Source organism: Elephas maximus, chromosome 3 (assembly GCF_024166365.1).
Source record: "Elephas maximus indicus isolate mEleMax1 chromosome 3, mEleMax1 primary haplotype, whole genome shotgun sequence".
Classification (NCBI taxonomy): Eukaryota; Metazoa; Chordata; class Mammalia; order Proboscidea; family Elephantidae; genus Elephas; species Elephas maximus.
Genome location: NC_064821.1, coordinates 19,109,902 through 19,124,983, shown reverse-complemented (window position 1 = coordinate 19,124,983; position 15,082 = coordinate 19,109,902). Strand labels below are relative to the sequence as shown.

Below are 15,082 nucleotides of genomic sequence, written 5' to 3'. Positions count from 1 at the left end.
CTCTCTCTTCTCTAAGATGCTCCCACTACACCTTGTTGTATTTTATCTATTATTTCATGTGTTTGAAGTAATAGTGTTAGGATGGCAAAGGGTGACTTTAAAATGTCATTTGTTTTTTTCAAAAGGCCTGTCGAGAAAACCATAGATTAACAAAGTTCATATGGAAACAGTTAACATGTGGTAAAATAAATTGATCAATATATGAAAATATTGAATTCATTTAAAGATGAAAGGTTTACAGACTTCCTGGAATGACAGTGATTGGAGAAACTTGGAGACTATGGCTCCCAGACAACTTTTAGCTCAGTAACGAAGTCACTCCTGAGCTTCACCCTTCAGCCAAAGATTAGACAGGTCCATAAAACAGAATGAGACTAAAGGGCACACACAACAGCCCATAAGCAAGGACTAGGAAAAAAAAAAAAAAAAAAGAGTGTGCCATTAAATGCAGTTAGCTCACACCAAAGTGACTGACATGTTGATGGGGAACAGTAGTAAAGGTTCAACCTAAGGAGGTACGTCAGGACAGCACTGGGACATTACTTATAGAGTGCAAGATCTTACAATATTTAAATAAAAGACAATTTGAGATTTAAAAAAAGACAAAAGGTTTTTAAGTGAATATTAACTTGGAGCACCATTTTCGCCCATAAAATAATGGCTGTCATTTAGTCAAATTTACTGAGTACAGATAAACCTCCAAACTAGTCCTAGCCAGTGACACTGTGATTTCTCACAACTCTGTTAAAAATGAAGAACCATAGTTTCAATTCATAGTCCCTGAGTGAAAAGAGAGATATACATTGAAACAATACGAAAATCAAAAGAGGAAGTAACAGTTTCGTCTATACTGTTTGCAGCCAGAATTGACCACAAAGAATAGATTAGAATCTGCTTTATGAAACACGCAGAATGAAGATTAAAGTTCAGGAAACATTCAATGACACTTAGATAAATTCCTAGGTATTTACATTTTTACATATTTTAGCTATTATAAATATAACATGTTCACCTATATAAACTATATTTTTACACCTTAAATTGGAATCAGACTTCCTAACATCATTGATGAGATAGACATGCTTTCAGTTGTATGGAAAAAGGGAAGATTGATGTGCAAGGTGTGTGAATTGGAGATGAGCAGGAAGAGATGAAGAAAAGTAAATGGCAGTCACCTGGCCTCTAAGGGTCAGGAAATCAGCCTTCCTGAATTCCCGTTTATTATTGCCTTGGTAAGGGAGCCCTGGTTGTAAAGCTATTAAACACTCGGCTGCTGACCAAAAAGCTGGAGGTTTAAGCCCACCATCCACTCTGCAGGAGAAAGACATGGCAGTCTGCTTAGGGCAGTTCTACTCTGTACTAAAGGGTCACTAGGAGTCAGAATGGACTCGATGGCAGTGGATTTGGTTGGCTTGGATTGTCTTGGTCTATCAGAATTTGCACTGCCCTGGGATCAGAATGACAACAAAAGTGATTAACGGAGCTTTGGATATTGAGCCGCCAGGGACACAGAGGTTGCAGATAGTCTTCCAGTGACAACTTCACTCAAAAGTCCTTCTCTAGTCAAGGAACAGTGCACCTGAAACTCCGCCCACAGATGGTCTTCATGCCCAGGAGCCTGGTGCCTCCCTTGGTCCCTCTGCCTTCCCTGAGTACAGATCTTCTGGCTACAGCATCCAACATCCAGGGCAGATGTCAAGCATCATTCCTAGTGATGCCAGCCAGGTAACCTAAATCCCTTAGTTAATGTTTGGAAATTAGGATGGGTGTTTCCTTATAGCGTCATCCAGGAGAAACTGTGAAGAGAGTACATGCATGAAATGATTAGAGTCAACTCACCCATGGACTCCTGCCTAACCGTCTCCCATCTTTCTGACATATTTCCTCATATCTTTGCAGCAATATCAAGCAGTATTCATTCAGCTACTCTCTCACTCTGCCTCTACAATGGCAAGGATCATTTTCTTCTGGAGCAGAAATTTGCCCTTCTCAAATATGACTGCTAGAAAATTCCTTGTTGTTTACTTGTATTCTTGTGCTGCTGGTGAGGAGGAGAGTTGGTGAGCTTCACTTTATCTTCCTATAACTGGTTTTTGATATACCATCTTTGGGAAAGTTTGGGTATTATACTTTGTGCCAGGCTCTGAGGCTCCAGGGAAGCAATTGGAGAGAAAGACTTGGGTACCTCACTAATTTGTCTGTTTCTCTGTATAAAATTACCAAATATTTAAAATTAGAACAGTACAGACAGTGTAATGAAAAAAAAAAAAAAAAAGGACCACCTCTTACACATTTCCAGAATTGACAGTTGTTTATGTTCTGCTGTAACACCTTCAAGTATTCTTTTTAAAGTGGCAAAATAATATGTATACAGGAAGCATACCTTTCGTAATCCTTTCTGTTGTTCTCTTTCCGTTCCAGAAGCAGCATTCATAGTTTTATATTTTATATGTACCTATCTATCTGTGTATATGTATATACATGTTGTTGTTAGGTGCCTTTGAGTCAGTTTCAACTCATAGCAATGCTATGTATGACAGAATGAAACACCGCCCAGTCCTGCACCATCTTCACAATCATTGTTATCCTTGAGCCCATCGTTGGAGCCACTGTGTCAGTCCATCTCATTGAGGGTCTTTCTCTCTTTTGCTGACCCTCTGCTCTACAAAGCCTGATGTCCTTCTCCAAGCCTGATCTCCCCTGATAACGTGGATGTGAGCCAAGCCTCGCCATCCTTGCTTCTAAGGAGCATCCTGGTGGATAGACTGCTAGGAGGCAATAACTATAATAACTATTAGTGAGGAAATGAAGAAAAAAGTTGTGGTGTAATAACATAGTGAAATACCTACTCTATTGTACTTAAAAAGATTAAGCAGAATTAAATGTATCGGCATTAATTTAAAACAAAACATTAAGACAGCCAATTGTAAAATGACATATTCAGTATGATTCCGTTTATACAAAGCATTTAAAAATGCAAACAATGCAATTTTGTGGTGAATAATATTAAATATAGTAAAAAGAGTAGAGAAACAATGCCAAGTAAGTTAATGTAGTGCTTAACGCTGAGGAAGGAAAAGAATCAATATTGTGTAAAATACATGATGTGGGGAATCTCAAATATGCATACATTATTTTCTTGCAATAAAAATATCTAAAGCAAGGGTGGTGAAGTGTGTGAATTGATAGTGTTGACTGGTGGGTACCCAACCCTTCATTGTTATTCTCTGTACTTTTCATTATTCTTGAAGTATCCATAATACAAAAATACCTTCTTAGGTTTAAAAAAAATCAAAGTTTTTTCAAGTTGTAAGTGGAATTCTTCTCATACATTTTTTTTTCTCTGCTAAGTTTTCATTATTTGTGTTGATGCATCTAGACCTAATTTATTTGTTTACATTGCTATATATTTCTTCAGCTGTCCATGCCAAATGAGTATTGATATCATTGATGTTCATTTAGGATGTTTCCTTCTTCTGCTTCTCTACGTGAAAAAGATTCCCAGACGGCATTTTCCCATATAAATTCTTCCCTGCAGTTTGCAGTTATTATGCCACAATGTTCTCTCTTTTTGTCTTCCCTCAGCTGCCCTGTTCATCACTTCTGTCCTAGGAGTAACAGATGCCAGGTGCTAATATTCATCACACACACACACACACACACACACACACACAATCATATTAGGACATACCTTTGTGAGGGCTCCATATGCTGAGCCCTGTACCAATTGCCTTTTGCCTACTCATTTCTCATCATTCCAACATCTCCATAAGTATTTGTTTTTTTAATTTTTTATCGTGGTGCAAATATACACAACAAAACACACAGGAATTCAGCAATTTCAGTGACACTGAAATTCAGTTCAGTGACACTGTTTACATCCTTCGAGTTGTGCAACCATTCTAGGTATCTTTTTCCAAATTATCCCACCACCAGGAACATACATTCAATGCCTTCTAATCAAAAACTCTCTTGTCCCAGTCCTTCCACCCCTGGGAACCATTAATAAGCTTTGGTTCCTTTGTATTTGCTTACTTTATATAAATGACTTTATACAGTGTCTGTCCTTTTGTGACTGACTTATTTCCCCAGCATAATGTTTTCTAGATTTATCCAAAAGGAACCCTGTTGGCACAGTGATTAAGCAAATGACTGCTAACTCAAAGATCGGTGGTTTGAATCCAACAGCCATTCTATGGGAGAAAGATGTGTCAATCTGCTTCTATAAAGATTATAGCCTCGGAAACTCTATGGGGCAGTCCTACTCCTTCTCATAGGGTTGTTATGAGTTGGAATTAGACTGGACACCAAAAAAAGTATTCAATTGTGTGTATACATCATATTTTGTTTATCCATTCATCAGTTGAGCATTTCAGTTATTTCCACCTTTGGCTATTGTGAAAAGTCCTGCAAGGAGCATTAGTGTACAGGTATCTGTTTGCATTTCTACCTTTACTTCTTCTGGGAATATAGTTGGATTGACTTGATAGCAATTGGTCTAGCATTGGGGTTGCTGGGTCATGTGGTTGTCCCATGTCCAACCTTTTGAAGGATGGCCGACCTGTTTTCCACAGCAACTATACCATTTTGCATTTCCACAGGAATAGATGAGGTTTCCAGTTTCTCCACATCCTCTGCAATGTTTATTGTTTTCTTTTTTTTATCATCGTCATTATAATGGGGCGAAGGGATATCTCGTTGTGGTTTTGATTTACATCTCCCTAATGGATGACTTTGAGCATCCTTTCATGTGGTTGTTTGCCATTTGAATGACCTCTTTGATGAAATAGGCTTTAAAAAGAATGATATGTCACCTATCATGTCCAGGGAAGAATTTTTTAATGCTTCATATAATTGGGAGAACAGAGAATCTCATTTACTTGGTTGCCTAGCTTTTCTTGGATTCAGTCACTAATGCAGATGACATATGTTTCCATGAGGAAGTCTTTTGAGCTTCAGGTTTATAGATAACATTTTCTAATCTTCACCTCAGATCCAAAGTGTGGATCTGGTTGGATGCCATTCCATCTGTTACATACAAACTTCGTAGGCAGAGGTGGAAATACCCTGGAGACTTTATCTGAAGGAGATACGAAAATTTTTTAAGGGCAATTATGAAATCTGAGTGACTAGGGGTATTAATTGTGTACTATTTGGAGACATTAACAGAGAGACATCAAGAGAATCAACTTGGCAGTTAGGTAATCTGAGCTCAGACACAATCACTGCTACTCACTCACTTTGCACGTTGTGTCTATGACATAACACCACATTTCCCAAGTGTGCGCCCAGGTTGATGGGGGTGACAGTATGAACTAATTCATCATTGACAAGCTCTTTAGGGGATTCTGAAGGATTCCAAAGTTTGACAACCGTTGCTCTGCAAATGGATTTCATTGTTTTAATCCATTTGAAGGCATGGAATAATTCTGAAGGGAAAAGGCCATGCTTATTCTTTACTTCATCTTCATAACTTGGTACAGTGTGTTGAAATAGAGTGGGTGCTCAAATAAAATTTGAACCTTTAGAAGGATTGGAGGGAGACAAAGAAAGAGGCATACGTGGAAAGAAAGATTTGAATATTTCCTTCGGTTCATAATGTAGACAAGAACATTTCTTTCTGAAGTAGTGGTTTTCAAACTTCAGCATACATCAGAATCACGTGGAAGTCTTGTTAAAACATAAACCGTTAGTCCTCATCCCAGAGTTTATCATCACTAAGTCTTGAGTGGGTCCCCAAAACTTGCATTTCTAACAGGATTTCAGGTAATGATCTTGCTGGGTGTCGAGGAACCACACTTTTGATTATCTGTCACCGCATCTTTTCCATCAGATTCACCAATAATATGGAACCCAGAAATCAAACAGGTGTTTCAGAATTCCTTCTTCTGGGAATTACAGAGGATCCAGGATCGCAGCCTCTCCTCTTTAGCCTATTTCTGTCCATATACCTGGTCACCCTCCTGGGGAACTTACTCATCATCCTGGCTGTCAGCTCTGACTCCCACCTCCACACTCCCATGAACTTCTTTCTCTCCAGTCTCTCCTTCACTGACATCTGTTTCAGCACAACCATGACCCTGAACATGCTGGTGAACATCCAAGCACAGAATCATAACATCATTTACATAGGGTGCCTCACCCCAGGTCTGTTTTGTCCTGGTTTTTACTGGTTTGGAGAATTTTCTCCTTGCAGCAATGGGCTATGACCTCTATGTGACTGTCTGCCACCCACGGAGATACACCATTATCTTGAACACCTGCCTCTGTGGCTTGCTCTCCCTACTCCCCTTACTAACTAGCATTGTGAATCCCCTACTTCACAGTCTGATGGTGTTGCATCTGTCCTTCTGCACAGATCTGGAAATCCCTCGTTTCTCCTGTGAACTTGCTCAGATTCTCAAGCTCACCTGTTCTGATACCATCATCAATTACATCCTAGTGTATTTTGTGGCTACTGTATGGGGTACTGTTCCTCTCTCTGGAATCATTTGCTCTTACACTCGGATTTTCTCCTCTGTTTTGAGAATGCCATCAGTGGGTGCAAAGTATAAAGCATTTTCCACTCCTGGGTCTCACCTCTCAGTTGTTTCCTTAATCTCTCAGGCAGGCCTTGGTGTGTACATCTGTTCTGCATTTACACACTCTTCCAGCAAGACAGCAGTAGCCTCAGTGAAGTACAGTGTGGTCCCTCAAATGATGAACCCTTTTATCTATAGCCTGAGGAACAGGGACATGAAAGGAGCCTTGAGGAAAATCATCAGTAGGATACCATCATTTTAGTGACTGTGTCTTCTGTTTTGGGCTTGGGATAGGATGGGTCAATGTGGAAGGAATACTGCTGACATGGATTGAATTTTATCTCCTAAAAATATGTGTATGAATTTGGTTAGGCCATGATTCCCAGTATTGTGTGATTGCCCACCATTTTGTCATCTGATGTGATTTTCCTATGTGTTGTAAAATCTATGTCTATGATGTTGATGAGATGGGATTAGAGACAGTTGTGTTTATGAAGCAGGACTCAATTTACAAGATTAGATTTGTCTTGATCAAATCTCTTTTGAAATATAAAAGAGGGAAGCTGGCAGAGAGGCAGGGCTACCTCATACCAGCAGGAAAGCAGTGCTGGGAGCAGAGGATGTCCTTTGGATTTGGGGTTCCTGAGCAGAGAAGCTCTTAGACCAAGGGAAGATTGACAAGAAGGACCTTCCTCCAGAACTTGTGGAGAGAGAAAGGCTTACTCTGCAGCCGATGCCCTGAATTTGGACTTCTAGCCTACTATACTGTGAGAAAATAAACTTTTGTTTGTTGAAGCCACCCACTTTTGGTATTTCTGTTATAGCAGCACTAATAACTAAGGCAACTGGTGATCCAAGATGTCTGACTGTTCAATCAGCATATTCTTCTAAAACAACTGGGTAAAACAACAGCTAGGTACATTTCAGTTAATTCATGATGAATGGAGAAAAATATTAAACTTGTCAAGACTTTCATTTTACTTGGATCCACAATCAACACCCATGGAAGCAGCAGTCTGGAAATCAAATGCTGTACTGCATTGGGCAAATCTGCTGCAAATAATTCTTTAAAATGTTAAAAAGCAAAGATGTCACTTTGAAGACTAAGATGAACCTCACCGAAGCCAAGGTCTTTTCAATTGGCTCATATGCATATGAAAGCTGGGCAATAAATGAGGAAGATGGAAGAATTGATGCCTTTGAATTATGGTGTTGACAAAGACCCTTGAACATACCATGGGCTGCCAGAAGAACAAACAAATGTGTCTTGGAAGAAGTAGAGCCAGAATGCTCCTTAGAAGCAAGGATGGAGAGACTGCGTCTCATGTACTTTGGACATGTTATTAGGTGGGATCAGTCCCTGGAGGACATTATGCTTGGTAAAACAGAGGGTCAGGGAGAAATAGGTCACCACTGAAAGAGACGGACTGACAGTGGCTGCATCAGTGGGCTCCAACTCATAGCAATGATTGTGAAAATTGGACAGGACTGGGCAGTGTTTCATTCTGCTGAATTGACTTGATGACCCCTAACAGCAAGAGTAACAATCAAGAGATAATCTTTCCTAGGAATCATTAAGAGAACATCCTATATCATCAGCCTGAATTGGGGCATATGCCCCTTCTAAAAATAGTTACTGTCAAGAGAAATTTCATTACCTTGGAAGGACTAAATGAATGCTTTGATTAGAAAAGTGTGAAGTGTGGTTAAGTGCTACAATGATTACAAATGTTTAGAACAATGCCTGCCATGTAGAATTAAATTAATTTACCTAATGAATGCGAGTCAGAACAATTTATTTACAAGTGTAGCGCTCTCTCCTTTTGTATTCCTTCTGTTTCCTATATTTGAAGCACTTACTTCAGCCATTATCCTAGTTTACTAGTTTGAATATATATTACCAATTGATACTTGTGTTGTAGGTAATGCCGTATTTGGAAATACTTCATTGGATGTTTATTTGTCCTGCTGTGTTCTCTTTCTTATCCTGAAAGAAAAACTTGAAATTTTCATTCTCAAGTGACTTGTTTTAGTGGCTTATTTTTAAGTTGGTTGGATTGATCAGTGTTTTCCCTTTTGGACTGTGCAGGTTGTATTTTCATTTAAGAAGTGATTAACTCCTCCAATCTCATAAAAATGTCTGCCTATATTGTCTTGTAAACATTTAATCACTTTTACTTTTGTGTTTAAAAGGCATTGGAATTATCTTTGAATATGATGTGATGGAGAAACCAATTTCATTTGCTTTCCATATGGATAAAAAATGATCTCAGCATTATTTCCTGGATGATTGCATCTTTTCTCTGCAATGCCCTGTTGTCATAAATAAAATGTTTGATGCTTCTGTCTTTGATAAGTGTTCACATAGATGAAGATCCTATTAGTTCTATCTTTCAATATAGTACTAGAACCATCCTGTTTTAGTCATTATAGTTCCATGATATATCTTGATAGTTGGTAAGGCAGATAGTCCCCATTGTTCTTATTTGCCATCAAGGTAGATGTTGTTTCTCCTTGTTCTTGTATAAAATTTTTAAACCCTGGGATTTTTCTTTCTTGTGCTAACCTGGTCTGGTTTGGGCACTAAGGTCGTGCTAGCCTTATAAAGGGAGATAATATCTGATCCCTAACATTTTCTGAAACCTTCCTTTAATCTTTAAATTAACTCCCTCGAGTGCTTTGAAGAATGTGCCTGTAAAACTGTGTATCTCAGTTTGTGTTTTGTGACAAATTATATCATTGAGTACTTTATTTGTTTAATGTTTCCAAGATTACTTGCTTTCTGTTTCTGCTTGAAAGAATTATAGTCAGGTGGATGTAACCAAGACCAACACTTCCACTTGTGCATAGAATTCAACCTCTCCTGTCTGTGTTAGGACGTAACTCTGGTAATTCCCCCATCTCTGTCTTGCATCATCAGGTTTCTCCCTTTGACTTGTTCATTTTCAATAGCATGCAATATATTTGAATTCCTCAAATCTTACAAAAAAGAAAGAAAAAATAACCTTCCCTGAACCCCTCATTTTGCTCTACCAGTAGACTCATTTCTCTGCCCTCTTCATATAGCAAAACTCCTCAAAACAGATGTCTCCACTCACTCTCCCCAATTCTTCTCTCTCTGTTTACTCCTGAAGTCTATGCAATCAGGCTTTTGCCCCAACACTTTACAGAGAGTCCTTTTGAAGAGCTGCCAATGTTCTCTACCTTAACAAGTCCAACCCAGTTCAGGTCGGTTAATTCTCTGTCCTTCTCTTTTCAACCACATTGTCTCTGATTATTACATATTGGCACACTTTCTTCACTTGGCTTTCAGCACCGTATATTATTTTGACTTTATTCCTACCTGACTAGCTACTATTTCTCAGTCTCCTTGATGTGTCTTCTCATCTTTCCAATCTGTAAACACTGGAGGGCCCCCTGTTTCAGTCCTCAGACATCTTCCTCTCCAACTACATTCAATCCTTTGCAACAGCATCCAGACTCATCGATTTAAAATTCATCTCAAGACAAATGAATCCTAAATTTGTACTTAGAAAGGAGCACTTCCCCAAATGCCAGACTTATATATCCAACTTCCCACTTGCTATCTCTCAATTAAAAAAAAAAAAAAAGGTGTTCCATCAATTTCTGGTAGCTTGTTTTTCACCAATGCCTTCAGTGCAGCTCAGACTTCTTCCTTCAATACCATCAGTTCTTGATTGTATGCTACCTCCTAAAATGGCTAAAAGTCTACCAATTAGGTGACAGTTAGTGACTCTGTGTATTCTTTCTATCTTCTTTTGATGCTTCCTGCATCATTTAATATTTTTCCCATACAAACCACCAGTATTGCAATTAGAGGCTTGAATTTTTTTCTCCAGTTCTTTCAGCTTGAGAAACACCAAGTGTATTCCTCTCTTTTGGTTTTCTATCTCCAGGTCCTTGCACATGTCATTCATTATAATACTTTACTTTGTCTTCTCAAGCTGCCCTTTGAAGTCTTCTGTTCTACTCTTCTACTTCACCATTTCATCCTTTTGCTTTAGATACTCGACATTCAAGATCAAGTTTCAGAGTCTCTTTTGATATCCATTTTGGTCTTTTTTTCTTTACTGTCTTTTCAATGACTTTTTGCTTTCTTAGTGTATGAAGTCCTTGATGCCATTCTCAACTCATCTGGTCTTTGGTCACCAGTGTTCAATGCATCGAATCTATTCTTGAGGTGGTCTCTAAGTTCAGGTGGGGTATACGCAAGTCATACTTTGGCTCTCATGGACTTTTTCTAATTTTCTTCAGTTTCACCTTCAGCTTGCATATGAGTAATTGGTGGTCTATTCTGCAGTCAGCCCCTGGCCTTATTCTGACTAATGATATAGAGTATTTACATCTTCTCTTTCCACAGGTGCAGTCAATTTGATTCCTGTGTATCCCATCTGGTGAGGTCCACATGTATATTCGCCATTTATGCTGCTGAAAATGTTATTTTCGGTGAAGACGTTGGTCTTGCAAAATTATATCATGCAATCTCTGGCATTGTTTCTATCATCAAGGCCATATTTTCCAACTACTGATTCTTGTTCTTTGTTTTCATCTTTTGCATTCCAATCGCCAGTAATTATCAATGCATCCTGATTGCATGTTTGATCAATTTCAGACTGCAGAAGTTGGTAAAATCTTCAGTTTCTTCATCTTTGGCCTTAGTGGTTGGTGTGTAAATTTGAATAATTTTCGTAGTAACTGATCTTCCTTGTAGATATGTGGATATTATCCTATCACTGACAGCATTGTCTTTCAGGATAGATCTTGAAATGTTCTTTTTTTTTTTTTTTTTTTTACAATGAATGCAATGCCGTTCCTCTTCAAGTCATCATTCCTGGCATAGTAAACCATATGAATATCCAATTCAAAATGGCCTATACCAGTCCATTTCAGCTCACTAGTACCTAGCGTATCTAAGTTTATATGTTCCATTTCATTTTTGATGATTTCCAATTTTCCTAGTTTCATACTTCGTACATTCCATGTTCTTATTATAAATGAATATTTGTAGTTGTTCTCATTTTGAATTGTGCCACATCAGCAAATGAAGGTCCAGAAGCTTGGCTCCATCCAGATTGTTAAGGTCATCTCTACTTTGAAGAGACAGCTTTTCCTCAGTTGTATTTTGAGAGCCTTCCAATTCGAGGGGCTCATCTGCTGGCACTATATCAGACATTGTTGTGCTGCTATTCAAAAGGTTTTCACTAGGCAATTCTTTTCAGAAGGAAACTGCTCAGTCCTTCTTCCTAGTCTGTCTTAGTCCAGGAGCTCAGCTGAAACCTGTCCACCATGGGTGGCCTGCTGGTATTTGAATACCAGTGGCTTAGCTTCCAGTATCACAGTAATAGGCAAGCCCCACAGTACTACAAACTGACAGACATGTGGGGGCCTGTCAAATGCATACAGTTTTAGAAGTACTTCCTTGTCTATGTCAAGAAATTTGGAAGACAGCTGCCTGGCCAACTGACTGAAAGAGATCCATATTCATGCCTATTCCAAAGAAAGGCGATCCAAAAAAATGCAAAAATTATAGAAAAATATTGTTAATATCACACTCAAGTAATATTTTGCTAAAGATCCTTCCAAAGTGGTTGTAGCAATGTATCAATATAGAACTGCCAGAAATTCAAGCCAGATTCAAAAGAGGACATGGAAGCAGGGATATCATTGCTGATGTCAGATGAATCCTGGCTGAAAGCAGAAAACACCAGAAAGATGTTTACCTGTATTTTATTCACCATGCAAAGGCATTTGACTCTGAGAATCATAACAAATTATGGATAAGATTGTGAAGAATGGAAATTCTGGAATGGTTAATTGGATCAAGAGACAGTCATTCGAACAGAACAAGGGGATAATGTGTGCTTTAAAGTCAGGAAAGTTGTGTATCATGGTTACATCCTTTCACCATACTTATTCAATCTGTATGCTGAGCAAATAATCCAAGTAAGTGGACTATATGAAGAAGAACTGGGCATTAAAATTGGAGGAAGACTCATCAACAAAGTGAGATATGCAGATGGGCAACCTTGTTTAAAGTGTTGAAGAGCAAAGATGTCACCTTGAAGATTAAGGTGCGCCTGATCCAAGCCATGGTATTTTCAATTCCATCTTATGCATATGAAAGCTGGGCAACGATTAAGGAGACCAAAGAAGAATTGATGCCTTTGAATTGTGGTGTTGGCGAGGAATATCGAACATACCATGGACTGCCAAAAGAACAAACAAATCTGTCTTAGAAGAAGTACAACCAAAATGCTCCTTAGAAGCAAGGAAGGGGAGACTGCATCTTACATACTTTAGACATGTTGTCAGGAGGGATCAGTCCCTGGAGAAGGACATCATGCTTGGCAGAGTACAGGGTCAGTGGAAAAGAGGAAGACCCTCAATGAGTTGGATTGAGACAGTGGCTGCAACAGTGAGCTCAAGCATAACAACGATTGTAAGGATGGCTCAGGACCGGGCAGTGTTTCGTTCTGTTGTGCATAGGGCCGGTATGAGTTGGAACCGACTTGACGGCACCTAACAACATGAACAGCATTTTCTTGGTCAGGGAGCCCTGAGGATTCAGTGGTTAAGTGCTCAGCTGTTAACAGAAAAGTTGGTGTTCATACCAACCAGCTGCTACACAGGAGAAAGATGTGGCAGTCTGCTTCCTTAAAGATCACAGCCTTGGAAACCCTGTGGGGCAAATCTGCTCTGTCCTACAGGGTTGCTATGAGTTGGAATTGACTTGTCAGCAGTACATTCACTTGGTTTGCATTGGCTTGGTCTTTCAGGATTTACACTACCTTGGGAATAGAATGATAATAAAAGTGTTTGGTTAATGAGGAGCTTTGGATATTGAGTCCCCAGAGACACAGAGGCTGTAAGTAGTCTACCTGTGACCACTTTACTCAAAAGTCCTTCTCCAGTCAAAAAGCAATGCACCTGAGACTCCGTTCAGAGATGGTTCTCATGCCCAGGAGCCTGGTGCCTTCCTTGGTACCTCTGCCTTTCCTGAGTACTGACCTTCTGGCTACATCATCCAACAACCAGGGCAGATGTCAAGCATCATTCCTCCATGGTGCCAGCCAGGTAACCTAAATCCCTTAGTTAATGTTTGGAAATGAGGACAAGTGTTTCTCTGTAGCTTCATCCAGGGGAAGGTGTGAAGACAGTACATGCATGAAATGATTAGAACCAAGTCACCCATGGACTCCTACATGTCTCCCATCTTCCTGACATGTTTCCTTGTGTCTTTGTACCCAAATCAGGCAGCTCTTACTCAGCTAGTCTCTTCCTGTGTCTCTACAATGGCAAGGATCAAATTCTTTCTGTGCAGAAACCTGCCCCTTCTCAAACACTGAGTATTACAAAATTCCCTTATTGTATTCTTGTGCTGGTGGTGGTGAGGAGAGTTGTTGAGCTTCACTTTATCTTCCTATCCCTGGTACTTGAGATACCATCTTTAGGAAAGTTTTGGTATTATCCCTGGTGCCAGGCTCTGAGAGCTATGGGGAAAGAAGCAGAGACCCAGGCAGACTTAGCAGGCTGCCTCACTAGGTTATTTCTTTCTCTTTATAAAACTACCAAATATTTGAAATTAGAATACTACAGGCAGTATAATGAAACAACCAAAGAAAAAAAACACCTGTTACACCTTCCAGAATTCATATTGTTCATGTTTTGCTGTAGCAGCTTCAAGTATTTTTTTTAAGTAACAAAATATATATACAGAAAACATCTGCTTTGTAATCCTCTCTGTTGCTCTTTTTTCCTCCCAGAATCAGCAGCATCTTGGATGTGATGGTATCCCCCAGTCATGGTTTTATATTCTACATGTATATTTCTCTCTCTCTGTATATGTATGTACATACACACACACACACACACACGAACATAGACACACACACATGCACACAGACAAGCATATATATTTATACATGTATATGTATATACATAAGGCAGTAGTTGGGTAGACAGATAGAAGGCAATTAGTAAAATAACTGTCAATGAGAGAATGAAGAAATATATTGTGGTGTAATAATATAGTGGAATACTCTATTGTAGTCAAAATTAATGCAGTGCAATTAAAGGTATCAACATTCATTAAAAAACATACCAAGAAAGCCAAATGTAAAATGACATATACAGTACAATTCTGTTTATATAAAGCTTTAAAAAATATGAACTGTGCAATTCTATGGAAGAATTATACTACATGTAGTAAAAAGTGCAGAGGAATAAGCTCAATCAAGTTAATGTAGTGTTTAGCCCTGGAGAAGGAAAAGAATCAATATTGTGCAAAATACATGATGTGGGGAGCCTCAAATAATCCTGCATTATTTTGTTGCAATAAAAATATCTAAAGCATGGTTGGTGACGTGTAGGAATTGCCAGTGGACTGGTGGGTGCCCAACCCTTCATTCTTATTCTTTCTATTTTTCATTGTGCTTGAATTATCCACTAAAAAATAAAAAAACTCACTAGGTGTCTCAGTCATCTAGTGCTGCTATAACAAATATAACAAGTGGATGGCTTAAACAAAGAGAAATTTATTC

At 38.9% G+C, this 15,082-nt stretch overlaps 1 protein-coding gene across 1 annotated transcript; it reads left to right on the top strand.

Moving 5' to 3' along the window:
- Positions 1-6,198: 6,198 nt before the first annotated feature.
- Positions 6,199-6,783, top strand: LOC126070987 (olfactory receptor 7G2-like). Its single transcript, XM_049875303.1, has one exon. The coding sequence runs from the start codon at positions 6,199-6,201 to the stop codon at positions 6,781-6,783; it is 585 nt and encodes a 194-aa protein (XP_049731260.1).
- Positions 6,784-15,082: the final 8,299 nt, after the last annotated feature.

Coding starts and splice junctions, on each gene's coding strand:
- LOC126070987 (XM_049875303.1), top strand. CDS start 6,199: ATGGGCTATGACCTCTATGTGACTGTCTGCCACCCACGGAGATACACC.